Here is a 25,823-nt window from a genome sequence, read left to right as displayed (position 1 = left end):
CCTAGAGTATATCTATCCGTCATCGGGATGGACAAATCCCACTGTTGATCCATATGCCTCAACTCATACTTTCCGGATACTTAATCCCACCTTTATAACCACCCATTTACGCAGTGGCGTTTGATGTAATCAAAGTACCTTTCCGGTATAAGTGATTTACATGATCTCATGGTCGAAAGGACTAGGTAACTATGTATCGAAAGCTTATAGCAAATAACTTAATGACGTGATCTTATGCTACGCTTAATTGGGTGTGTCCATTACATCATTCATATAATGATATAACCTTGTTATTAATAACATCCAATGTTCATGATTATGAAACTAATCATCTATTAATCAACAAGCTAGTTAAGAGGCTTTACTAGGGACTTATTGTTGTTTACATAACACACATGTATCAATGTTTCAGTTAATACAATTATAGCATGGTATATAAAACTTTTATCATAAACATAAAGATATATAATAACCACTTTTATTATTGCCTCTTGGGCATATCTCCAACATTTGTTTATTTGGTTTCTTGTTCCTATTTTGCTTTATTTACTATCGTTGGTTTGCTATGAGAAAATTCAAAAAAAAATTACTTTCATTCGGTGACTCTAATATCGAAAATCCAAAAATATCTGTTGTTCTTCTTTGGTTTTGTATAGTTTGATGCAGGGTTTAGTGGTCTCTCAAAGCTATATTGGAGCATGGTTTTCATTTTATATCATTTCGGCCACACAAGTATAGCAATAATGACGATCTACGACAATCTGCTTGTGGTGAGAGGCTGGTATGAACTCTATTTATTTTCATTTTTTTACATATACTCATCTATGTGAAGGTACTTAGTTTATTCATGTGGGATGTATGTTACTCAATTATATTCAGTAGTATCGCTCTCTCACGACTGGTTTCAATTTACATTTGGTGGGTAACATTTTACATTCGCGTTTGCTTGCATTGCTCTTTTCATATAGCGGTATTGACATTGTGGTATCCTCCTCTGACTGTTTCATTTGAATCGACTTGGCACGTGCTCACACATGCATATGACTGAACAATAGTCAATTAAGACTTGATGATTTATTTTGCCTCGGAGTTCTTGCATTGCTTTTATGCCGTTTTTAATCGCGCTTTGTCGCAAGCATGATTATGACCGCCAATGCATTTTTGATTGTCGCTTCCCAGTCTTTTGCTAGCCTTCACCTGTACTGAGCGGAGTTACTGCTCGTGCATCCAACTACTGAACCAAAGCATGCCAAATGAGTCCACCATATCTAGCTACACGTGGTATTTCATCGCCACTCCAAGAAAATTTGCATGTGCTACCTTTAAAACCTTCAAACAAATCCTCGTTTTGTGACACTGCTTTTAGCTCATGAGGATGTGAGAGTTATTATTGTCGTCTTCCATGCTTTACTAAGTACCGCAAGACTCGTGAGTTTCATCTCGCTTGTCAATAAAAATGATAGATATAAAAAGAAGAAGAGATGGTTTGACCACAACTTCCAAAAGGGGAAGAAAATAGGAAATTATAAGAAAGTGGCACTCCTCCATGGTTTGTGATTGTTGGTCGGCACCCGAGGATTCGGCTAGCCATGGTATGTGTAAGCAATGGATGGGAGGAGTGTCACAGTTTTATAAATAGCATATATGAAAAGAGGCTTCGCCCAAATATTTCGGAACCGCTCTCAAACTTGTTTAGTATGGAAGATGACAAAAACCCTTTTACCGATTCGTTGACAAAACCAACCACCACTCAAAAAGCAATTTTACCTCAGTTTTACAAATGAAAAGCTCTAGCACATGTTTAAGCTCTACTTTCCTTTGCAAAGGACCATTCAACCACCGCAATGTTGAGTCACCATTCTCTCTTTTAAGGCACTTTCCTAGAAGCATTGACAGTCATTCTTAGTGTAATGTGCTTGTCCCAAGACAAGATTATTTATTGCATATTTGTGATGCTAGCATCTTTCGATATCTTTACTTATAGTATTCTTTTGGACTTCAGAGGTGCCCTGTGCATTTATGTTTTGCTTCTAAATAGGGGCAATCGAGATACCACTTTGTCTTACTTCATTATGACTATTGCAATCTTGCAAGTGTTTATGTTTCATGTTGCTTATCATTTCTATTGGTATCCATTCATGGTTTGCATTACTGTTGAATATGTTGTTTCACATGCTCCTTATTTATGAATTAGCTAAGTATTTGATCATCCGTGAGAATATATACATATTATGGAACAAATAGGTTCGTGAAAGTCTTTTATCGCACTCAGTTGTCACTGAATTGCTTGAGGACAAGCAATAAGCTAAGCTTGGGGGAGTTGATACGTCCAAAACGTATCTACTTTCCCGAACCTTTTTGTTATTATTTGCCCTCAAACTTGTGTGTTTTGAATGCAACTAATGCGGACTAACGCTGTTTTCAGCAGAATTGCCCTGGTGTCTTGTTTTTGTGCAGAAAATCAACTTTCGGGAAAAATCTCAGAAATATACCCAAATGCCTTATTTTCCCGGGGAACTCACGGAGCCAGAAGGTGAAGAGCAGGGGGGGCTGGAGCTGGGAGTACATGTCCCAGGTGCGGCCCAGGCCTGGCCGCGCCTGGGGAGTGTATTTCCGACCCCTTCGTCGTTTCGGCCTCCCCTTTCGGCTATAAGATCCTCGTCACGAGAAAACCCCAGGGGGTTCGAAGTTATTCCAGAGAAAAGTCCGTAGCGCCGCCGCCTGGCGAAACCCTATTTAGGAGGCAGGCCGTTCTGGCACCCTGCCGGACGAGGAATTGGAGGAGATCATCGCCATCGCCATCACCGACCCCTCTCCATCAACCATCCATGATTCTCCCATCCATTTGTGAGTAGTTCCCTTGCTGTAGGCTGAAGGGGATGGTCGGGATTGGATGAGGTCGTTCATGTAATAACATTAGAATTGTTCGAGGCATAGTGCCTTGTATCCGTTGTGAGTATTTTATACATTGTTGCAACTTTTTATACTTAATGATTGTCACTTTGGGCCCGAGTGCCATGATCTCAGATCTGAACATATTGTGTTTTCATGATGATGCTTTATATATTATTCTTGATCATATCTGCAAGTTGTATACACATGTCATTGTTAGGAACCCGAGGCCCTGAAGTGACAATAATCGGGACAACCGGAGGGGATGGCTTTGATGTGATGATCACGTTTGTTCACGGAGTGTTAATGCTTTGCTCCGGTACTCTATTAAAAGGAGTACCTTAATTACCAGTAGTTTCACTCGAGGCCCCGCTACAACGGGCTGGTTGGACAAAATATGTCGCACAAGTTTCTCATTGCGAGCACACGCGACTAAATAGGAACACACGCCTATGGTTATTTTATTCTTGGATACTTGTATCACTTTATCTGTAAATGTCCATCTTAGCTATTATATGAGTCGTCTCATTCATGCAACGCCCGATTATCTATCCCTGTGCCTACAATATTTTAATCCTGCTGTTTACCGCATCCACCACTGCTGCTGTTTTTACTTTATTTCCGCTGTTACTTTATTACTGTCACTGCTATAAAACTGTTGCTACTGATAAATCTCTGCGAGCTAGTCTATTTCCAGGTGCAGCTGAATTGACAACTCAACTGTCAAGGCTCATATTTATTCTTTGGATCCCATTGTGTCGAATTAATAAATTGGGTAATACTTCCCTTGAAGACTGTTGTGATCCCCTATATTTGTGCGTCATGAGTAGCTAGCACAAAGTGCTGGCTTGCTAGCGTTTGGATACTAGCTGCATGTATTTTCTCGATCACTGATTTCACTCCCCCAACTACTTACCTTCCTGCACTTCTTTTCTTTGGTGCCTACCAGACACCGCACACTCTAGTCAGGTATTAGGCTTGCTTGACCCATTTCGTTTTTACGTTTTCTGCTTCTGTTTTTTCTTTTCTTTTTTGTTTGTTGTTCTTTTTTTGTTTCCTTTTCTTTTATTTTATGTTTATTTTTATTTTTGTTAAAAATTGAAAAAGTTTAAATTTGAAAAAGTTCAAATTTGAATAACATTAAAATTTGAAAACTATTTGTATTCGGAAAATATTCAAATTTTTAAAAATCAAAAATTTGAAAAATGTTCAATCTCAAAAAATGTTCAATTTTGAAAATATATTTTTTTAAAAAATATTATTTTCTGGAAAATATCAGAAATTAAAAAATAAAATTAAAACTTGTAGATTTTTTAAAAATCAGATTTTAAAACAATTCAGCTTTAAGAAAACAAAAAAACACAAAATGAAAAAAACCCGACCTTACCTAGCTAATGGGCCACGGCCAACTATACAGCCGTGTGGTCGGGGGGGGGGGGGGGGTGGCACCCCGTCCGCACCAACCCGATCGGTGTATAGGAGCTCCACGATTTGCCCCTAGACGACTCGTAAAGACAACGAGCCATTTTTTTCTAATTGGTTAGTGGGAAGATGGTCATTTGTGTTGTCCTAGCTTCTATTTTAGCATACGTGAAGCATGCCATAGTTCGATGATCATGGTGAACACAAAAATCATTGTAGACCTGCTTTGTATTCATTTTGTATCTTTTGGAGCCCTTTTTACATGTTAGTGGAGACACTTGTATTCTCTATGTATAAATCTGCAAAATTGTCCTTGTATGTTTTTCTTACAACTTTTTTTTGTAGATGTATATGATATGGCGTGTGTTAGAAAATAGTACTAATTGAAATAATACTAGCACACATACCAAATGCATTGAAAACATATCTAGAGCTTCGGCTATGTGTAAGGAGTGAACCTTATTTCTTCTTCTTCCCTATTCTTCTCCTAAACATTGTTCACATTCCTTAGTGCGAAAAAAATCTATTGATACCACAAAGTTGTATATGTCATGGTGTTATTGTATCTATTTGTTGTCCTAGCTTTAGAACCCCTCACGAAAGGGGAGCTAAGTATAAATAGTTCTTTTTAGTATGAGTGCTCTAGGACTTCAATATAAAGGTTACACGAATCGTGATCGCACCAACTAAGTTAAACCATCAAAAGTTGGTTTGCACACGTGTATCCGAATGGTTGAAGATGTCGTAATTGTGGTGGCTAGGTCTTAAAATTATTTCAATCATGCATTAAATAGAAATTTATAACGGCCAACTTTCCAAAAAAATTATAACGGCCAAAAAACAACAAATGATCAGTATGAAATGTGCTTCTAAAATGGCTTCTCGTAATTAAACCCGTGGTAGTACTCTCTCGTGCCTCCCCACAAAAATATATATGAAAAACAAATGAGAAAACCCTTCTTAAACCCTACATCTGGCCCTATTTTCCTACCATTCCATGGTTTTAAATAAAAATTCGCACTTATAACCCCATCAAAGTCCTAAAATTACATATAGTTCACATTTGAAACCGTAGCCGACACTAAAATTCACATTTACAACCGCAACAACCTTTGAAATTTCTACGAGTTTGCATTTACAACCATAGCTGCCACATAAAACCCTACCTTTATGCTTATAAACCTAAGCCGCCACTGACATTCGCATTGCCAACATTGACAACTTTCAAAATCACTCTAAGTTCACATTACAACCCTATCCGCAAAAAGAATACCGCCTTTATATCTAAAACCCTAGTCGCCACGGAAAATTTGCATTTTCAACCACCACGACTTCAAATTACTCTGTGTTCATGTTGACAGATACATGTCTCTGGTGCTCTTTTCGCGAACCGCTTTTCCCTCGTCCGCTCGTGAGAGGCGGCATCGAGATCTAATCTTCCCAATCTCCGGCCAGGGCGTTGGGCCTGGTTTCCTCTCCCTCCACTTGTCGCTCTGGCGGCGGCATGAGGGAGGGGGAACCTCGTTCCTCCGTTATGGCCTAGTAGTTAGGGTTAGTTTTTGTCTCCTATGGTGCGTCGTTGGAGTGGTGGGAGCGGCGCCCGGGCAAATAAATCTGCCACAACTCCACTCCCACACTGGCGATGTCTCAGAGTTGTTGGCAACGTGTGCTTGTTGATCTTTCAGGTCGACAACGTGGTCTTTTCGCCGTTCTTCAGATCTAGCGAGATCTGTTTTTCGACGTGTCACTGGCGTTTGTCGTTGTCAAACGACGGCGCTGGGGGCCGGGGCAAGGTGGTTCTTCTGGAGCGAAGATGTTGGTCCAGAGGTGGTGGTTATGCCGTTCTTCTCCGACTTCATCGATGGGAGGTGGCGTATCTTGTTCCAAGACAGCACGGGGACGTCACCCCGTCGACGTGCCACAACGACATGTGCCTCGCTGCTTGCAGCAGGCCTGTTCATTTGCTCACAAAGCCTCGTCTGCGATGGTGCTTTTTTGGATCTTGCAAAGGTGGAGGCTCGGCGTCTCTTCTTGCGTTCGTCTCGGCGGCGTTGGAATTGACGGCGGCCGCTGGCTGTGGTGGTTGCAGGAAACCCTAGAGATCGTTTTGTATTTCTCGATCTTTTAGGATTTTATCTGTAAATTCAGGATAATCATCATTTTATCCCGGTTTGTCTTTTAGTTTTCACATGTGTTGTTTCATGTAGTAACTTGATTTGATTAATGAAATATGTGGTTGCTTAAAAAAAACCAGTAGCGGCAGCAGCACGACCCGCCGTCGCAGTTAGAACTTAGAAGTGGTGGGGACCGTGGGAGGAGCGGGAGTAGAGACGAGGGGAAAAAATAGAGTAGAAATCCCGTTCGTCTCTATCGCCAAAACTTCTGCCCCCCACCCCACAGCCAGAGAGAGAGGCCTCCTTTGCTTTCCTGCTCTCGTCTCGTCTCTGCGCCCCAAACCCTAACCACCTCCCCCCGCCCGAGCAGATCCTCCCGCCGCTCCCCTCTCCGGTTGGGGCGGCGCGCACCCCCTAATGGCGACGGAGGACGCGCAGGTGGAGGTCGAGCGCCGCCTGCGGGACATCGGCGCCCGCCTCGCCTCGCTCCCGGGCACCAACAAGGACCTCCTCTCCCTAATCGAGGTCACCCAATTCGAATCTCTGGCTCTTGCTTCTGCTCTCCTTATTATTACCATTGTTATCCATTACTTCTTTCTTAGATAGAGGTAGAGATTTATTTCCCCAGCATAGTTCGAATCTACCACTCTCTCTTGCTTTCGTCATTATCATTCTTCTCCTATCCGTTTATTTTTAGACAAAAAAGTATAGATTTATTTCCTCCCGGCCCCTGCATAGAGTCGATGCGCACAGCCACAAACAGAGTATCCAGTTTCGGCTAGGTAGTTACAAATACGGACTTACCCGTGCTGCAATTTAGCCTTGGATTTTATCTCTACTCCATGGTTTACCCTAGCCCAACCTGGGTACCCATAGAATAACTCGGGGTTACCGTAGTGGTTGCTACAAACTCAGACTTGCTGTTTCGTCTTTGCAGGAAGCAGAAGTCTGGCTGTCCAGGGTGGACCAGTCGCCGCCCACGAGCATGCACAACGCGCTCAAGCCCACCATGGATGCTCTGGTGAACAAGCACCTACTAGACCACCCTTCCCAGGGCATTCAGGTCGCCGTTGCCTGCTGCTTGACCGAGGTTACCAGGATCACCGCACCGGAACCCCCCTACTCGGATAGTGTCATGAGGGTGAGCCTTCATACTCCTCCTCCTCCTCCTCCTCCTCCTCTTCTTCTCTTGATGATGGAACCGTGTCGTCTAGATGTGCTTACCCTTCCTGTTCACCCGGTTCCAGGATGTGTTCACGGTAGTTGTGCAGTCTTTTGCCAAGTTGGACGAGACGGAAAGCCCCTTGTTTGCAAAGAGGCTCTCGATGCTCGAGACCATCGCAAAGGTGCGCTCCTGCGTCCTCATGCTGGATCTTGAATGCGACGACCTCATACTCAAAGCGTTCAACCATTTCTTCAGCACCGTAAGGTATGGGATGTGTTTCTCTGCTTCTCTTTTAGTAATTTCATTCATAGTTTCTCTGTATTTTGAGTAGATGCCCGCCTCATTAGAGAGGAAGTTATAATGCAGTTCTTGTCTTCACTCTGCAATAATATGGATGGTGTCAAATGGATTAGGGATGGGATACATATTAATCGCTGTCTTTATTACTTTGAAAGTTATGTAGGATTTCCAATTTCTCATCCTATTTTACCTTGATGTTTTGCTTCTGAACATCAATTAGGTCCAGTTGACATGATGATGAACTCCATCAAATATCTGCTACTTCCTTTCTTGTTACCCATTTATTGATTTGGACCTTGTTATCATTTTTTCTCTAAGATAATAAATGTCCAAAATACACTTGAATTCCTTCAAGATGATAGTACAACATCTCAGTGTTTTCATGAATTAGGAACTTGGTAAGTCATGACAGATTGCTATTTCAAGGATCTCACTGTTTGTGTGTGTGTGTATTTTCTTGTGTATGTTCGCTCTATATGTGGCATGACTGTATTTTACGTAGCTTAGTTCTGTTACTTTTGTTAATTGCATCGTTGTTTCTGTCTCATTCATTGCTTTCTTGATTTTTATTTCAGCTCAGCACATCAAGAAAACGTCATCAACTCTATGGAAACAATAATGATGTATGTAATTCAAGAGAGCGAGCCTGTCCATCCAGATCTGGCATCCTGCGTCCTTCAGTATCTTAAAAAGGAAAAGAAAGTAATGTCATTGACACATTGTTAGCATTAATGATATAATAATTCATTAATTCTTATCATCTTCACTAAGCCTTTTCAACTTGATTTCCCAGGATTCTCTTCCAGCATCTTTTATGCTTGCAGCGAGGCTAGTTGGCCTATGTCGTGAAAAGTTAAAGCCAGCGTTTATGGAGCTACTTCAGGGCACTCCTTTAAATGACTATAGCGAAGCTGTTGCATCTTTGGTAGAAGGTTCTTCAGATGATGGAAGAGATGACGAAGTTGATGCTGCTGAAGAGGACACGGTCAGTTAAACTGTTTAACAGTTTACAAATCGTATTAAAATGTTGATAAATATATTTTGGAAATTTGTTAATCGCAGGGTTGGTTATGTTTTGTGCCACATGCATTTCTGTATATTTGTGCTCAATGAGCAAGGCTGCTCTGCAATTCTATCAAATTGTTTTGCTATTGGAAACTGGGTTATACAGCAGGTCATACTTGAAAAGATTTGCACTATGTTCAACCAATTCTCCTCCTTCCTTTTGCAATGCAAAACCCGTGTACTTGTCATTAGCGCATATATCTTCAGCTTGTGCGATCTTGTAATACATTTCCATAAGCATCTGAGTAAGAGTCAGAGCTGCATGACTTAGTCAAAAAACCAGTTAGCGTATATCCTCTACTAATTCTGTTTCAGTGCACATGAAAAGGGATCGTAACACCTGTCAGTGAACCATTTTTGAATGCTTCATAGCCCCTTTCACCTGGGAATGCTGCTGTGCATAATTTTCTTTTTGACTAGAATGGGCAAGCATGGTGCGGGGCTGCATTTTTTTTTTAATATTTGATTGGATTGTTTTGTTGTTGGGAACTGTTAGGCTTTGTTACTCGCTGGAGGTTATATAATAGGTTTCTGCTATCTGGGCGCTCATAGTGGTAGGAGAGGGATGTGACATAAACTGTTATTGACAGACATTCAATGGCAATTTTGTTAGGATCTACTAGATTTTGGCTTAAAAGATCAGATTTTCCTCGGAATGGGGTCCATGGACCAAAGAATAATTTTGAACCATTGAACTTTCAGTTTTTCTTCTAGAGTTCTGGGTATCTGCCAGACAAGGATCAGCTGTGATATTTCGTAGAACAGTTAGATGATTATCATTATACCAGATTACTTGGTGTTACTTGTCTAAGTTCTGCCCTGAGCATCTTTATACTACCTCTGGTCCTATTTAATTGACGCTTCTTAACACATGAGACTGCCTTCCGTATGCGCACCACCTGCGTCAATTTAAACCGATCAGAGGGAGTACATGTCAAGACCTTTCGGTTTCTGATAGTGTTCAAAACACACGATTTGGTTAGGGGTAGTGCCTGTTAAATGACCAACAAGTATGTAGTGTACACTGTTTAGATAATGAGATCATATTAGTCAGAGTGGTTATTATGTATAGGTATGTCAGCCGTGGTGATAATTAAACTCAAGTTCTAACTGCAGGTAGCTGTCAATAAATCATCTCCGGTGGCTGTTTCCGACGAGTCACCTCAGGTATCTGATTTGGGTATTTAGTTTCTTGCGATACAGATAGTAATAGTAAGATAGGTGTTACCACTGTCCATATGTTCCAATTTCAGGAATCTTCAGGATTAGAGAAAGGTGTCGATTCCCCCGGACAAGATGGAAGTCCTCCATACACTACTCCTGCTGCTTCGTTGAGCAATGGTGGTGCTTCAGTCGACAATGTGAAGCCTCGAAATGGACCAGCTTCTTCTAAACAGAAGCCTGAAATGCCTTCTGACGTCAAGCAGACAGAAGTTTCTGATGAAGTAATATCTGATGACAAGGAAGCACCAGAACCAGTGACCACGGAGCCTGAAAAGCGATCTAGTGTCAGTTCAAAGAAGAGCCGTAAGCGCACTTCCACCGAGTCCAAGGTGACTGAACGTTCTAAGGTTGTTAGTGACAATGAGGGCCTTGTTGCATCTGGGGAGTTGTCTCCAGAGACAAAAGTTGGTAATAATAAGCGGACACTAGAGACTTGCAACAGAGCTGCTGATGACACATCAAAGCCTGATGATAGTACACCTGCTATAGATAAACCAAAGCGAGGTCGACCTCCTGCAGTGAAGTCGCAGGAAAAGAAGCCTGTTGGTAAGAACCAAGGATCAGGTCTAGAATCTAAAGAAGTCCGCTCTGGCAGCACTCCTGGAGGAAGACCTGCAAGACGACTGACTAAAGATACCAAATTATCACCAAGGAAGACTGGTGAAGAAGAATTTTCAAAGAAGCAACCAAAGAGAAGTTCAAATCCGCGGAAAGAAGACACCCTCTCTGACGAAGACACTGATGAAGATCTCAATTTGAAGGTAATTTTTTCACTACCAGTAGCTACTAGTAGACCCATTCAGGTGTTTGCTTTTGCACATAAGTTATGCATGGGTATTGTTTGCTCAAGGGTCATATTTTTTTTGCTTTGTCTATTTATGGTTTCGTGTTTATGTGATTTTACTAAAATAGATGGTTGCGAGGCAACATGTCATAACCTGCAACATTTTGTGATCTTGTAATGTTCTATTGCCATTGTCTGTTGGGTATTATGTCTTCTGAACTTTTCTTTTTATTGCGTTGGACATAATATTTTTCTTAATGTTAACGACACTTGTACACCAAGTATGCTCTAGTTACATTGAAACTTTACAGGTTCAGTTGCATTAGCAAATATTAATTTTAATGGGCAACTAATATTTTCGAGCATTTATAATGGTCTAACTTGTTTATCTGCCATTACTTTTTCTTATCACAATCCAGAAAATGGTATCTCCTAAATTATTGACCAAGACAGGGAAAACCAAAGGCCAAGCAAGTGACAGTGGAGTATCAAAAAGGAAACGCGTGCAGGAAGTTGAAGAGGTATAATACTTAATTAACTATTTTAGGTGATGGATACTCTATGCGACCTGATTCCAGTTTCAGTTCTTAATGCCTTTTCCATGCTATTGGCAGGTTCCTCAGTCAAAGAAGAACAAAGTTTTGGACGAAAGCCTTGTTGGCTCAAGAATCAAAGTATGGTGGCCTGATGACAAAAAGTGAGTGCTACAACAATCTTAAATATTTCTTAGGTGTAGGATTGTTCCTAACATTGCCAGTTTGTAGCCACTCTAGTGTTTGCCACTGCTTCAATGTGGACTAAGTATTCGCTTCCTGGATGTGTCTGTTATAACTTTGTAATGTGTCTTTCTCTGTTTGTGGTGGGTTGGGAGCTGGTTAATTATCTGTAGCTAGATTAGTATATTTTGGAAGAGATCTGTGGCCCGATCTTATTATATGTTCATATGTAGGAGATCTGTTTATGATAAGCGCATGCATTGATCAAATCTTTCCTTGTTCTGTTGATTTCTTCCTAACAGTGGTGCATCACTCCATCACTATGCATAATGAGACACATATCCAATTCTATCTTCCAGCAAAACACACATTTCCAAATTTCCATTCAAGTCTTCTATTCTCCTTGCATACGAAGCCTTTTGGTTAGCTCCTGTGTTAGAAATCATTAGCTTTTCCCCCCTCCACCGGTAGTGCACATTTACTAGCTTAGCTGGAGTAGTAGTAGCGAGTACGAGTAGTTCTTATCTCTGGGCGCCTCTTTTATTCTTTTGTCAGAAATGGCTGCAGTGCATCATTATTTTTGCTGTTACCATTTCTAAAATGAAGTCCTTAATGAGATGAGGATGGCACATGCTTTTGCTAAGAACCCATTTTGGTAACATTATTATTTTTGTCAGAAAAGACTGCAGTGCATCATTATTTATGCTATTAGCATGTTGTTCTTTTTGTCAGAAAAGTCTGCAGTGCATCATTAGTTATGCTACTGGCATTTGTAAAATGAAGTACTTGATGGGTTGCAAAAAACATTTTGGCTACATTATGCATTCCTTTTTTTCAAGGTTTATATCAATGGGTTGTTACTCATTTTTTTCCCTGAATAAGTAAGCCAAAAAATCCTTACGTGTGGAGCTATACACATACTACCTATTTGTTCTCTTAAATTTCCTTTTGCTAGTTATGCCTTATGTCATTTGCTCCATGAGTTATGTTAATTTGTTGTTGTGGCTAGTTTTGAAGCTGTTTCTTGCTCTGCAGGTTCTATAATGGCGTTGTTGACTCATTTGACGACTTTTCAGAAAAGCACAAGGTGCACATTCAAGTAGATGGCCTTTATTTGCCATCCCCACTTGTTTTTGGCTGTCTGAAGAGCTTCTAACAAGATCCTTTTTCTTCCTTGCTTCTATGTTATTTCTGTCATACAGGTTGTGTATGATGATGGCGATGTTGAACAACTGCAACTTTCAGACGAAAGATGGGAATTCATTGCTAAGGTATGCTCATTCAGACTGATGTGGTGATGCTGCTATTACTCTCTTTTGTTCCTTTATAATTTGTCTGCTGTCCTGCAGGGGCAAGACATGAATCCCAATGCAACATCTGATATGTAAGCATATTATTCTACTCTGTACCTTCTATATGCTTGCTGACAGTTTTGATCATGTCAGCACTTAAATTATGTTGTAACTAATTATTTTAACGGGGTTAGTAAATTAGCATGCATGTGTTTGGTTTTTGAAAGCACCATTATTGTCTGTCATTTAGGCTTAGTTGGATCATTAGATGTACTTTGTCTAGATGGAACCCAGCCTTTGTTAATCTCCATTTTTATGTTTCTGGCATCTCCCTCTAAAGAAATTGTTGATTTGGGGTTTCCAGTTTTGTACTATCATGTTACTTGTTTAGCAGGCTTCCATCTGAAATAATAAAGTTGGTTTGTTCATACTGTGGCCTTTTTTTTCTGCTCTTTTGCAGAAATACTTCTGAATCAATATTATCTGATATACTCGACACACCGTACACCAATGTTACCTTACTGATACTCTATCCTGTTCATGATTTATGCTCAATAATGAGTTTCTGCCCATTTTAACTAGGCCTCGTGGCAGAAGAGGTAAAGGGAATTGGGGTCAGCAGACAAAAGAAGGAAAGGCAGAAACACCTAAGAGGTAATGGTTTTAACCCGACTTGCCATCTTGATTCAGCTCACATGCCACAGTTTAAGTGAAATTTTACTTTGTTCTCTGCAGTAGCAAACAGGACAGCATTGAGGATAGTGATCTTCCCAAGAAAAGAGGGCGTCCAAAGGGTGTGCGTTCCAGTATGTCAAATGATGATAGCCCTGTGACTTCGGCCAGATCGAAGGTGAAAAATGCAGACAAGGATGCTGAAGAAACACCTAAAGCTGGCAGCAACCTTAAAACTGAAGGTGGGAGATGGCCTCGATCCTCTGGCAAGGCAGGCAACAAGGATGAGGCTGGCAGCAAGCACAAGGGTTCAAATGGTCTTTCAACCAAAAGGAAGCCAAAGGAGAAAGAAGTGGAGTCATCTGAAGAGGAAGAGCCGGAACCAGAGCCCGAGTCTGCTAAACCATCAACTGGGAAGCGCAGAAGAAAGAACGTGCAGCTCTGATTGACAGTCCACCCTTAAACTGTCTGCCCAGTCTCTTAGGTGTTGGTGGCATGAGGCAAGCTGCCATGTGTTGGCTGATTCAACATCCTCGACCAGCTAGTAGTTTCTGTAGCCAGTCTCACATTAGTAGCTGTAATGTTAGGCGTTACTTTTGTTGCTTGTTGTCGGCTTCGAAACCTTTGGAAGAATGGATGTTCATGCTTGCTGTGGTTCCAAGTTTTTTTTTATCGTGTTGTGATGTAGTTGGGCTACTCTAGGTTTAGGAAGTGATTTTTGTAGCACGTATCATCAAGTAGTATGAATGGAAAGCATGGAAGGGAGTTGCCCAACTTCACATCTGATTTGCTCTCTTCAGATATCTACCCTGTTGGCCATGACGCGTGGTTCAAAATGCCTGTTCCAATACTGTACGAAATTCTGCAATGACCGCGTAACGAGGCCAAGCGTCGGAGCCAGTATGAATGGAAAGTGTATTATTACTTGAGCTTTGCTTATCGTGGACAACCGGCTGGGCCACCACCATCCCGCGTCTTGCCCTCGTAAAACGCTGGATAGACAAGTGGCTCCAGGAATGGAGCAGTGGGATGCAGAAATTTTCAGTAGTCCACAACCAAAATACACCTTATTTTCTTGCTGCGACCTCCGTTTAGAAATAAGTGTTTTATCTAGATTTAGATATATCTAGACACATATTAGTTATAGATATATATATATGTAAAAAAAGTTGGGACACTTACTTTTAAACGGAGAGAGTAGTTCTCATTTCTCAACCAAAATTCACAAAAATCTTTGCTTGTCCGAAACCAAAAGAATAACTAAAAAGGAAAAATACACTCGTTGCGTTGACACAAACGTAAATGGTCCAGCTAGTGGAGAACCAAAAGTTGAAGGATACAACTTTTTTTTTTGATCGTTTGCAGTAAATACCACAATGGCGTGCGGTCACTCCACCTAAACGCCGCCCCTAAAAAGAACACTGTCACGACCCTCACGCACGAGGCCGACGTTGAACCAAGCCTGACCAAAGTCGAACTCAACGCAACACGTCTTGAACCGACGACCCGTCTTGGTTGAGTACCATTCCGTGCATATGTTCCAAGTCTCCCAAAGACCCAGGATTATCAGCGTGTTGAGAGTTGAGACCGTGTCCAGCCCATCATCCACCTCACTTTGTACAATGCCCAAGCTCTAATATAATCACTGGCTAGCTTGCTCGCCCCACCGCTGGAAAAGATCCCGCCAACTTTTAAACTGAACTTGCATAACCGAAAATGCTAACCTCTGAGTGTACTAGCAACTGACAGCAGCTAGACTATCGTCACCTCAATCCGGTGGAGTAACACAAGAGATTTTTGAACCTGAGTATTCTTTTGGTCAGTATGATAGAGCGAGGTTTTAGAACCTGGGCATTCCTTATCCGGAATGCATATCAAATTCGGTAAAGATGTTGGACAAATTCTGAAATTTGCATGCATGCACAAAATGGAATGCCCATGCAATTTTGAATCTTGAACATGAGAATATGTAACTTGGGGCAAAATTACAAAATGAGCAAGGAACAACGCAAGATTGGCCATTACAGCATCTCCTCCGGGGCAGGCGCTCGTCCAGCCGCCACTCTCAAAGCATGGAACTCCTCCGGTGAAAGAACCCAAGTGTTCTTCCCTGGAGGACCAAAAGCACCAAAGGAAGACAACAACTCCTTGACTATTTTACCGTTAACCTCAAAACAAAACTGATAAGCACGAAGATTGAAGTTCTCCCTGTAAACCCCAAGAAACTTGGTGCTAGCCAAATGGTTAGCATCCAAATACTTACCGCCCATGACATGGTGTCCCGGAGGCATCCTGAAACGCCTGGCGTAAGCAATTTGGGTGACTAACCCACCACAACGGATATCACCTGAGTTTGCCTCCCTCTGGCGGCGGAAGTGCTGAATGAGCATGGCGCCAAGGTTCATCCTGTTCTCCATGTGGGGGTAGAGCGCGCTGCAGATTACGCTCATTGATCAATGAAGTTTGGTAGATAAACTCTACCTGAGCATGTGGAACCTCTGTCCTCAACAGAGATCATCAAAACTTACAAGTGTCAAGAAACAAACACCCTGCACTTAGCTCCCCCGCAACGGCGCCAGAAAAGAGCTTGATGGCCTGCAAGAACACAGAGTCATTCGTGCATATTTTCGTGGAAGTATTATTTCCGGTTTTTATATCGTATCCCAACAAGGAGCGTATGAGGATGTTATCTGCGGTGTTTTTCTGTCGCACCCAAGGTGTCACAAGTCTTAGGTGAATTGACTGCAAGAATTAAAATGGAAAGTGGTGAGTGTGAACAATACGAGTTTGGAGTTTTGATAATGCAATAAAATAAAGTGCACAAAAGTAAACAACTAATAAAAAATAAACTGGTTTCTGCATGTGAAAAAGTAGGTGCGGGGTGATTCGGTTCATGACGATAGTGAATGTGCCTGATGTAATAAATGAGATACGTGAATATGATTCTTCATATTTATATCTGAGAAGGCAAGCAACCCATAAGAGAGAAAGACTCCTCTTGGTAGATTTCATCTTCCTCCAATAATCCTTGTGCCTGTTACCAAAGCCATGACCAACGCATCTATTAAGGTGGTTAGACCGGAATAAAGCTTTAAGCTCGGTGGTTCCTTGTGATTCCTCGAGTATTGCTAGATCCTCTTTGATATCGGTCGTGTCACTCGGGGGTCGCCGATTCACTAGCAAACAAGTTCATGTTTATGAGTTCTTGAGATCATGCTATCTAGGCTCTTAAATTAGATAACAACATTAGGTGCACATAAACATTCATACTCATATATGTAATGATCTTAAACATAAGTTCACAAATAGATGGAATAAAATTGGCACATCACATCTCACCAATCCCCTACATCTCCCACGCCAATGGAATCTACTCACACATGAGAGGAGAATAGCATAATGATATCATAGCAAAGCAAATGGAGTTCATCTTGATATTATCGTAGCAAGCCACAATAGTTGAAGATCAAATCAAATACAAACCAGGATGGAATAGAGGTTTCAATCCCTAATCTTACAAGTACTAATCTCTCTCTCCCTGTACAAGTGGGATGTAGTGGATGAGGTGATGATCTTGATGAGATTGACGTCGATGGAGCCGAGGTTGGTCTTCTCCTTCTACAGATCTGATCTCCTCTGTTCTGGTGCGAATGGTGGCTGTTGTGTTGTATTTATCGTCTATGTCTCTTCACAGAAAGGGATTGGTTTGATAAGGCGAAGGCGGCGCCGGCCAGTACAGGCGGACGGTACGGGCAAGCTCCGCCCGTACCGATGCCTGTTAAAGCTCCTTTGTCCCCAGGATGGGTTTGGCCTCAAAAGGAAATTCCTTTATTTCGTTGCAAATAGCCCATAAATGTCCCTGGATCCTCCAGATATGATGGTTTTCTGATATACATAATTAAAAACAAGGTTACATTTGGATCGCGTTATTAGCGTTAGTTGAAACACATAGTCCAATGAAAACTCAATGAAACCAATAGATAGATGATGGAAAATCCGTAGTAAAATGGATCGAAATTTGGAGCTATCAGTGTCATGTATGATTGGACCATGCCATACAAAAATAAAAAGCGACTGGATCTTGAATACAAAACAAAAAAGCAATCAGGTCCTTGTATAGAAAATTAAAAAGCAATCGGGTCCCTGTGAACGTTCGTCTTGGGCTTTGTCGCCGCCGTAGGAGAGAGGAGCTTCCGCCGACGAGTATCCGCTGCCAGATGGCCGAGCTCCTTCTACTTCGCGAGCGATGAGGCCGAGATGCTCATCCTCCTTGGTTGCCGGTGTAGAGCTCCTCCTACTTCCCGTGCGGCAAGTCCGAGCTGTTCGGTTGCAGGACGAGGGTGGGAGAGGCGGCGTGGCCTTCCACCAGTTCGGCTGCTGGTGCAGAGCTCGGGATATGGTCGCACATGGAACTCGGGACGAAGCCGTGAGAGGCAGGGGGGAAGTTGGAGGAGAACTCTGATGGGATGGAGCGGTGACCCCAGCCGACTACGCGAAGCATTTTCCGGGCGGACTCAGCTCGGTTGCCATGCGAAGCTCAATTCGAGCTTTCCAACTGAGCATGGTTGAGGGCATGTTTTTGTATGAGGTGGGCACAGCTAAGGGCACTCGACCCCACCTACCAAACAAGAAATAGTCGGCATAGTTGGGAATATCTGAGTTGAGCCGGTCTACCAAGCAAGCCCTTAATTTTTGGTTTCTGGTTTGCCAAATTGCACCCAATTTGGATTACACGGCGTTGGATCGAGCAACTTGGGAATCCGGTCTCATTCGGTTCGAGTATAAATTGATCTATTATTTTTTTCCAAACAACACACACCGCGATATAATTCTTCGCCATTACACAGTTAGTACAGTTAACCAAATATAAAATGTTACTGATATTAATTATATAATTGTTTTTATTGCAATGTACACTAATAATTACGCTTACATTGTGTTGAACCAATGTATTTCAAACAAAATAATGCTATTTTGTATTGTACAAACATTGGAAAAATTATGCACATCCATATTAATGTTTAAATATATTTAATAGTTTGTCAGATATATCTATCGGATATCTACCAATAAATATCTTAATGAGAGATTTCTAGTGTACCATTATGTAAGAGAATTTATAGAATCTTTTATATTATAAATTGGACCGTTTGCTTGACTATCTGTCAGTTTTTTCGTGGTTAGTTGTGCTTTCAAGTTACACTAGGGTCAATAATAATCCAACCATGCATGTATTATATATACTAGATGCTGAAAACACTAATCACTAATATAACTATCATAAAAATTATGGATTTTCTAAATTTTTATTACACACAACTTGACTTTTTAGGCTCATCAAGGTGCCTTTGTTATGCACAAACTTTCATGTTCATTTTTCTATAAAATGTGCATTATATTAAAAATTAAAATTTAATTACTATTACTATCACTACAACTAGGGGAGCCTCCATCAGAGAGAGATCGACATAGCTAAACTCGCTATCGTCGATCATTTTGGTTTGCTCAACGTGGTACAAGGTTTGTGGTGTGGATTTGCTACTACAAACAAATCAAGCCTTTTTTTTATAGATATTTAATAGTATGTTAGAGATAATAGATAAAAGTATAATAATGATGATAATATTTTAATGATGATGATAAGTATAATGATTATGAGGAGGGTTCAAAGACCAAGCTAATTGACAACGAACAAGAGTTCAGAGGAGGAGACTTTAGACACCAAGCCAAGCGACACCAACCAGAGCTCAAGGGAGGATGGTTCGAACACCACCAAGCCGGTTGAGATCAGATAGGCTTCCACTAAAACCGCAAGGATGGAGTACTTACTTGCTGCACCTGCGCACGAGGCCCTCTATCGTACACACTTGCCAACTCAGGCTTTTTTTTGTCTGTGTGAATTGTCAATGTGACAAGAAGATTTCTATTTGAAGTTGATAAACTGCATTATCTCTATCTTTATTCTAAAACAAAGTTGAATTTTGGGGCTCATTAGCAGTGTTACTACTCAAAGTTTGTTTTAGAAAATTTGGTGGTACTGGAAGTTCGCATCAGACAAACTTGCATTGTTGTTGTCCTCACTTGCATACCGCTACTACGAACCCCGAAACATTAAGGGAACTCCTCATTACCGCAAAGAGTCGAACCACCATTACTAGTCCTCAAAACCAGGCTTCCATGATATTCTCCGCCTCTGACTTCACCATGGACTAGAACGTGTTATGTGATGACGACATATAGCAGAGCTTCGCGCCACTCCCTCCTGAACCGAAAAAAACATTGGGTGCATACGATCGAATCCCATCCGACCCAACAATCTCGAGGCATAAGGTGCACTAGGAAGTTCGCCGACAGAGCCTTGCGGAACTTGACACTCTAGCCAGATGAAGGATGACATGCGTCAAGCAGATCTTTATCTTGATACAAGAAAAACCCTAGCACCATTCACTTTATTCAGACCGAGCCCTCATGCAGCCGGCCATCCTCGCCGCCCGTCCCACCGAAATACCGACAGAACAAGGACCCCTGGGATGCGGGCGACAGCCAGCAGACTGCACAACAGTCCTTGTCAGCCATGCAGCTCCACGACGCAGCCAGGGAGCGATCGCATTCGTCGTTGAATTTGAGATCCGGAGAGGGGGCGTAGCCGTGTAGCGAAGCATGTTGCAGAATTTTGCTTACCAACCAAGCTTCACTGTGATTTGAACGAAAAATAACTGAAACAATCCAAGTATGCGTAGAATCCTGTAGAACATTTTTGAAACAACAAGATGTTATGTTCCGATATACCCTCGTCTCTCAATTCGATATACAATCTCTGAGATCACCGTGCAACAATCTGATTTATAACTCAAGTACTTAACCATGTTGCGTGGTCACAGGTTAAGAAGGCATGTTCCTGTGGAATATGTAGGACAATCCACAAGGATGCAGGCCGCCGACTGGCCGTGGCATCTCCTGCCTCGACGCCGACAAGCCTACCTTAACGCGGGAGCAGGAACAGATGCCAACAGAAAGCGCAAAAAAGAGGAAGCAGGAATGAGGCAGGAAGGAAGTTCTCCTCGCCGGGCCGTGCGACCGCCATGGTTGGACTTCTCCCAGTCCCAGACCAGAATTGTTGGAGGAACGGCCGCGTGGGTCCCGGTCCCCCGGAGATGCAGTATCCTACTACGAGCTCGCGCGGTAGCTCGAGTCGGTGCTACTCGCCCACGTCTCGGCAGTTGCGCCTACCGTCGACTGGTGCGCAGGTTCGTGAGTGCCGACCATGTGGTGCGTGGTGGTCTTGTTGTACGCCCAAACGTGCGCCGGTCTAAGTCTAACCTACGATGACGCGCGCGCGGCGAGGACTTCTCATTTGGCATATCTCAACTTCTCAACTTTGGTGACTTCCTAATAAATCAAAAAAGAAACTTTTGTGACTTCTCATCTTTGCTTGGAATATCTCAAATCTTTGACCATTAGTTTGGTCAACAAAATATCACAAAAGTTATACTACCATTTAGATTCATTAGAATAATACCTACTTTAAAAAAAATTAACAATTAATTTGGTTAACAAAATATGAGATATATACCACAAAAATACACCATTAATTTTTTCGAAGCACATATTACCCTAATACTCTCTCCGTTCCTTTTTATAATGTCTATATATTTTTGGCATTTGTTTCAAAATATAAGGTTGTAGTTTGGCTTTTTTTCAATTACCCTCTCTACCGGTCAGCTCCCACACAATACGCATGAAACAAATCCATACAAAAGGGAAACAATTAATTGAGATTCCTAATGCATGACCCCAATGATTCCTTAGATTTAGGAAGCATTGTTTTTCTTTTCTAAATAGTAGAAACTGGCTGCACATATATGGAGAGTCAACCAGAAAGATTTGTGAGATTTGTTATGTTAATTTAGGAACTTATCGTTTTCCCTCATTTTACTATGATCTCAAATCGTTAAGCCAGGGGTCTTATGTAAAAAATACTCTTACGCTAATTTCCGTGCCAAAAAATATAGGCACTATAGAATGGAACTGAGGGAGTAAATAGGTATGAAGGGAGCACGTAGTTTGCCAAAAGTCTTAATATGGTTCAAAAGGAACATAAACATAATATATGTCATAGAGGCTTACCATAATTTCAGCAGTAGCACAAACATCCATAGGGATCATTCCATCACCACATGAATCCTCTCACCATCAAGGGTGCTCTTGGAGATAAGAAGTTGTTGCTCGACATCCATGTGGTGTGTCAGCTGCAGTTGTCGTCCGAGTGATGATCCACCTGAAAGGTTTGCACATGTGTCCGAACTTTCCAGTGAAAGTTTGAACTTTATGGTCAACAATGCCACAACGCGATATATCTCTTGATCATTGAGTGACACCTTCCGATTTCTCAGATCTGACATTATCAGCTGCCAAAAGTATTTCATTTTCAGCCAGGACTTTCCGTTGAACATAAGGTAATTCATGTTGTTCCAAATACTATTAGCAACTGAATTGCAAGTATCTTGTATTACACATCCACTTAGAAGCTATGCTTAGGAAGTTTGTAATCGTTATATATAAAAAGCTCATATACATCACCCTAAAGCAACATAGACATATTCAATTTTTTTACCGAGATTACATTCTAAAGGTAGGTTTTTGGAATTCCTCTTTCCCTCAATTCATCCCTATTCATGATTTTGTTGGGAAAACAACCATAGAAAAACCGGCACCGGCGAGCATAATATAACTACTCCCTCAATTTTTATATGCAAGGTCGCTATCAAAAATATATTTTGCGATATGTATGGCCACTAACACTAATTAGGTAAAATTGATTACTACGTTTCTACTCCATAGGATGTCGTTTATTGGTTGCATAAGTTGCATGCATCAAATGTAGAAACTGACGAAAGCTACAAGGGGTAAGTTGGGCGCAGCAAGTGAGTGCACGGTCGCACTAGATTCTCACTGTTTATGGAATGTTGAAAGATGCAATTTTCTCCGTGCAGAAATTTGGCACAGCTGCGCAAGGTCAGAGAGACCGCGACTTGCCTGCCTCCCGTCCGTTCCGACGGCGCCGTCGTCACGCCAAAGCAAAACCGGGAGCACCACGTTGCGACGACAACATCACAACAGCGACATCAACGGCGAATCAAGGCTGCAGACTCCATAATAGTCCCATAGAATCGATACCGACACGATTCCCCACCCGATTCACAGCCAGCAGCCGATCCCCGATCCCCGATCCCTGTCCTGTCTCCCCCACCGATCGATCCGAGGTTGCTCCATCGGAGAATGGCGCGGTGATCATCAAATCGTGTTCCGATGGCGGCGAGGCCGGGAGGTGGCGGCCGCGTGCGGTTCAACGTGGGCGGGCAGGCGTTCGAGACCACCACCACCACGCTCGCCAACGCCGGCCGCGACTCCATGCTCGGCGCGCTGCTCGACTCCTCCTGGAACGCGCCCCAATCCCCCGGCCCCGGCGAACCAGCGACGGCGGCGACCACGAAGGAGTACTTCATCGACCGCAACCCGGCCTGCTTCGCCGTGCTGCTGGACCTGCTTCGCACGGGGAGCCTCCACGTCCCGCCGCACCTCCCGGAGAAGCTGCTCTACCGGGAGGCGCTCTACTACGGCCTGCTCGACCACGTCCGCGCCGCGCGCTGGGGCGCCTTCGACGGCGACCGCCTCCGCCTCGCCTCCTCCGTGCCCGGCCGCGCCCCGGGCGACGGCACGGCCATCCGCGCCGCCCCCGACGGCGGCTGCTGCGTCGCGCACGGCGGCGCCGTGCACGTCTACAACTGGATGCTCGACGAGCGCCGCCCCGTGTCCCTCGACCACTCGCAGGTCAACGACGTGGCCTACCTCGACGCGGCCACGCTCCTCATCGCGGCCCGCGAGCGGCTCGGCAAGTGCGACGGCGGGATGGCCGCCTTCTCCGCGGTGTCCGGGGACCTACGCCACCGCTTCCGCGTCGCCCACGGCAGCGAGCCCAAGTCCTTCACCGCCGGCGCGCTGGCCTTCGACGCGCAGGGCGCCGCCAGGATCTTCGCGAGCTGCAAGGGGCGGCTGAACGAGTACGGCGTGGGGGTTTGGGACGCCGCCACGGGCGAGCAGGCGGACTTCTTCTACGAGCCGCCGGGGGTGGCCCTGGGCGACGCCGACCGGCTGCAGTGGCTGGACGCCACCGGCGCGCTCATGGTGGCCACGCTGTTCCCCAAGACGGACACCTGCTCCATCGGGCTGCTGGACTTCCGGGCCAAGGGCGTGGCGTGGGCCTGGTCCGACGCCGGCACGGCCGCGTCGCTCGAGGACAAGCGCGTGCTCCACGCCATCGCCATGGACGACGAGCGCTCCGTCTGCGTCATCAACCAGTACGACGACCTCGGCTTCCTCGACCTGCGCAGCGCGCCCGGCAGCGGCGGCGTGCGATGGAGCTCCCGGAGCAAGCTCATGAACCGCAAGGCCACCGGCGAGGAGAGCTGCTACCCGAAGCTCGCCACGCACGGAGGCCAGCTCTTCTCCTCCATGAACGACAGCGTCTCCGTCTTCAGCGGGCCCGACCACGTGCTCACGTCCACGCTCAGGCGCAGCTACGGCGGCGCCATCTGCGACTTCTCCATCGGGGGAGACCGCCTCTTCGCCCTCCACAACGAGGAGAACGTGTTCGACGTCTGGGAGACGCCGCCGCCGCCAATCATCTGATCGCCCGCTCCGATCTGCTCTGCTCGCCGTGACTTGCTCTGGACACTTCTCGTGCCTTTCGCTTGTTCTTGCGTGTCGCAACTGCTCACTCAACAGAAAGAAACAGTATACAGTATTCAGGAGGGAATAGTTTCACCAACTGATGGTTACTCATCTCTAGCTTTTCATCGTAACCACTACTAGAGTGTACCTGAGCTTTGGTTTCTAACCCAGAAAAGAGTCACGACCCGGCGGATTGGGACCTGGCAACGCGCGAGGTCGAAATCGGCGGCGTCTGTTGGTGCCGCGAGATTAGTACCTAATATAGCGTGTGTTGAATACGCGATTGACTTTCATTTCTGCATCTTGCATACGCATGTGTATACCAGAGCAGCCTCGTACGATACTGAACGAGCATTTAACGACATTTATTGGCACGGTGCATGGTAGATTGCCGTATGCTGTACGAGGTCACTTAATTGCCATCGGCAGGCGCCAACCTGGTATCCTCTCCCCTGGCCACCAGCTCTCGACGAGACACCATTAAAATGATTAGTTTGGAACACAAAATCTTAAACATACCTTTTATATATATAAATGGTGCAAAAAGTAAAAAAATGAGTAGTTTGGACTAATAAAAATGAACATTTTGTACTAATGGTGCAGCTTGTAAAAAATGTGATGTTGTACTAATTCAAATCAAGTATTTTTTACTAATGGTTCCCTCTTACTACCAAGAGCAGCACAATTAGCACTTTACACATGTAAACGAGAGATTGTGAAATGACATTATTTTTCGAGATGGGAAGCATTCGAGCATTCGACAGAACTTAGAGTGAAAAACATGGTGTAAGCAATAATTAGCAAACACAGTTACACACGTAAAGTGAAAAGGGTTATCTTAATTAACATCAAATTTTCAGAAAGAACAATTCAACAAAAGTAAAAAAAAAGATAGAATTCAACTAATTGGGAATCTAAATTATTAATCTGGGAACAACCAAAAAATGGAATCGTGCATTTAGTTCTTTTTTCAAAACTGGTCAATCAGATGAATGAACTAAAATACATGATTGCTCAGTCGTCGATGAGATATGGAAAGTATATGAACAACATAAAAATACATATACAATTCATCGCCGAACCATTTTGATGGTAAAAGAAATAACACCATTCAACACCTGTCTGTACCAGATCGGAATGAAATCAAAATAATAGAATCAATTTACCGAAGCATTTGGATTGGAAGAAAATAATAGGATCCCTTTACCGAGATCGGACCGAGATCAAAGAAAATGCATACAAATCGAACATGCAAGCCAGGTTGAATCTTTGAAACGAAAAGAAACTTCGCCATGTCAACTGAATCTGTCCAAATCATGCACAGAAAAAAAAATACAAAGTACTACGAGACAAAGTGGGAAGAAATCGAGCAGATTGAAAGCAAGCCGGCACGGGCCGGCATCGCCGCTGTGGCGGGGGCCTCTCACCGATGAAGACGGAGCCGGC

The 25,823-nt window shown here is 43.4% G+C and overlaps 2 protein-coding genes across 2 annotated transcripts; both read left to right on the top strand.

Annotated features, from left to right (window-relative positions):
• Positions 1 to 6,685: 6,685 nt before the first annotated feature.
• Positions 6,686 to 14,425, top strand: LOC127335451 (sister chromatid cohesion protein PDS5 homolog D). The gene is made up of 14 exons (XM_051362100.2): positions 6,686 to 6,953; positions 7,366 to 7,569; positions 7,676 to 7,857; positions 8,469 to 8,595; positions 8,687 to 8,878; positions 10,075 to 10,125; positions 10,212 to 10,943; positions 11,386 to 11,487; positions 11,581 to 11,663; positions 12,718 to 12,769; positions 12,885 to 12,953; positions 13,032 to 13,066; positions 13,557 to 13,628; positions 13,710 to 14,425. The coding sequence occupies exons 1-14, from the start codon at positions 6,846 to 6,848 to the stop codon at positions 14,089 to 14,091; spliced, it is 2,391 nt and encodes a 796-aa protein (XP_051218060.1). The 5' UTR covers positions 6,686 to 6,845; the 3' UTR covers positions 14,092 to 14,425.
• Positions 14,426 to 22,743: 8,318 nt separating this feature from the next.
• Positions 22,744 to 25,515, top strand: LOC127335450 (BTB/POZ domain-containing protein At4g30940-like). Its single transcript, XM_051362099.2, has one exon. The coding sequence runs from the start codon at positions 22,956 to 22,958 to the stop codon at positions 24,333 to 24,335; it is 1,380 nt and encodes a 459-aa protein (XP_051218059.1). The 5' UTR covers positions 22,744 to 22,955; the 3' UTR covers positions 24,336 to 25,515.
• The last annotated feature ends 308 nt before the right edge of the window (positions 25,516 to 25,823 follow it).

The sequence above is a fragment of the Lolium perenne genome, chromosome 2, assembly GCF_019359855.2.
Source record: "Lolium perenne isolate Kyuss_39 chromosome 2, Kyuss_2.0, whole genome shotgun sequence".
Classification (NCBI taxonomy): domain Eukaryota; kingdom Viridiplantae; phylum Streptophyta; class Magnoliopsida; order Poales; family Poaceae; genus Lolium; species Lolium perenne.
Note: the sequence above shows the minus strand (reverse complement) of the source record. Positions and strands in the feature narration are given on the sequence as shown.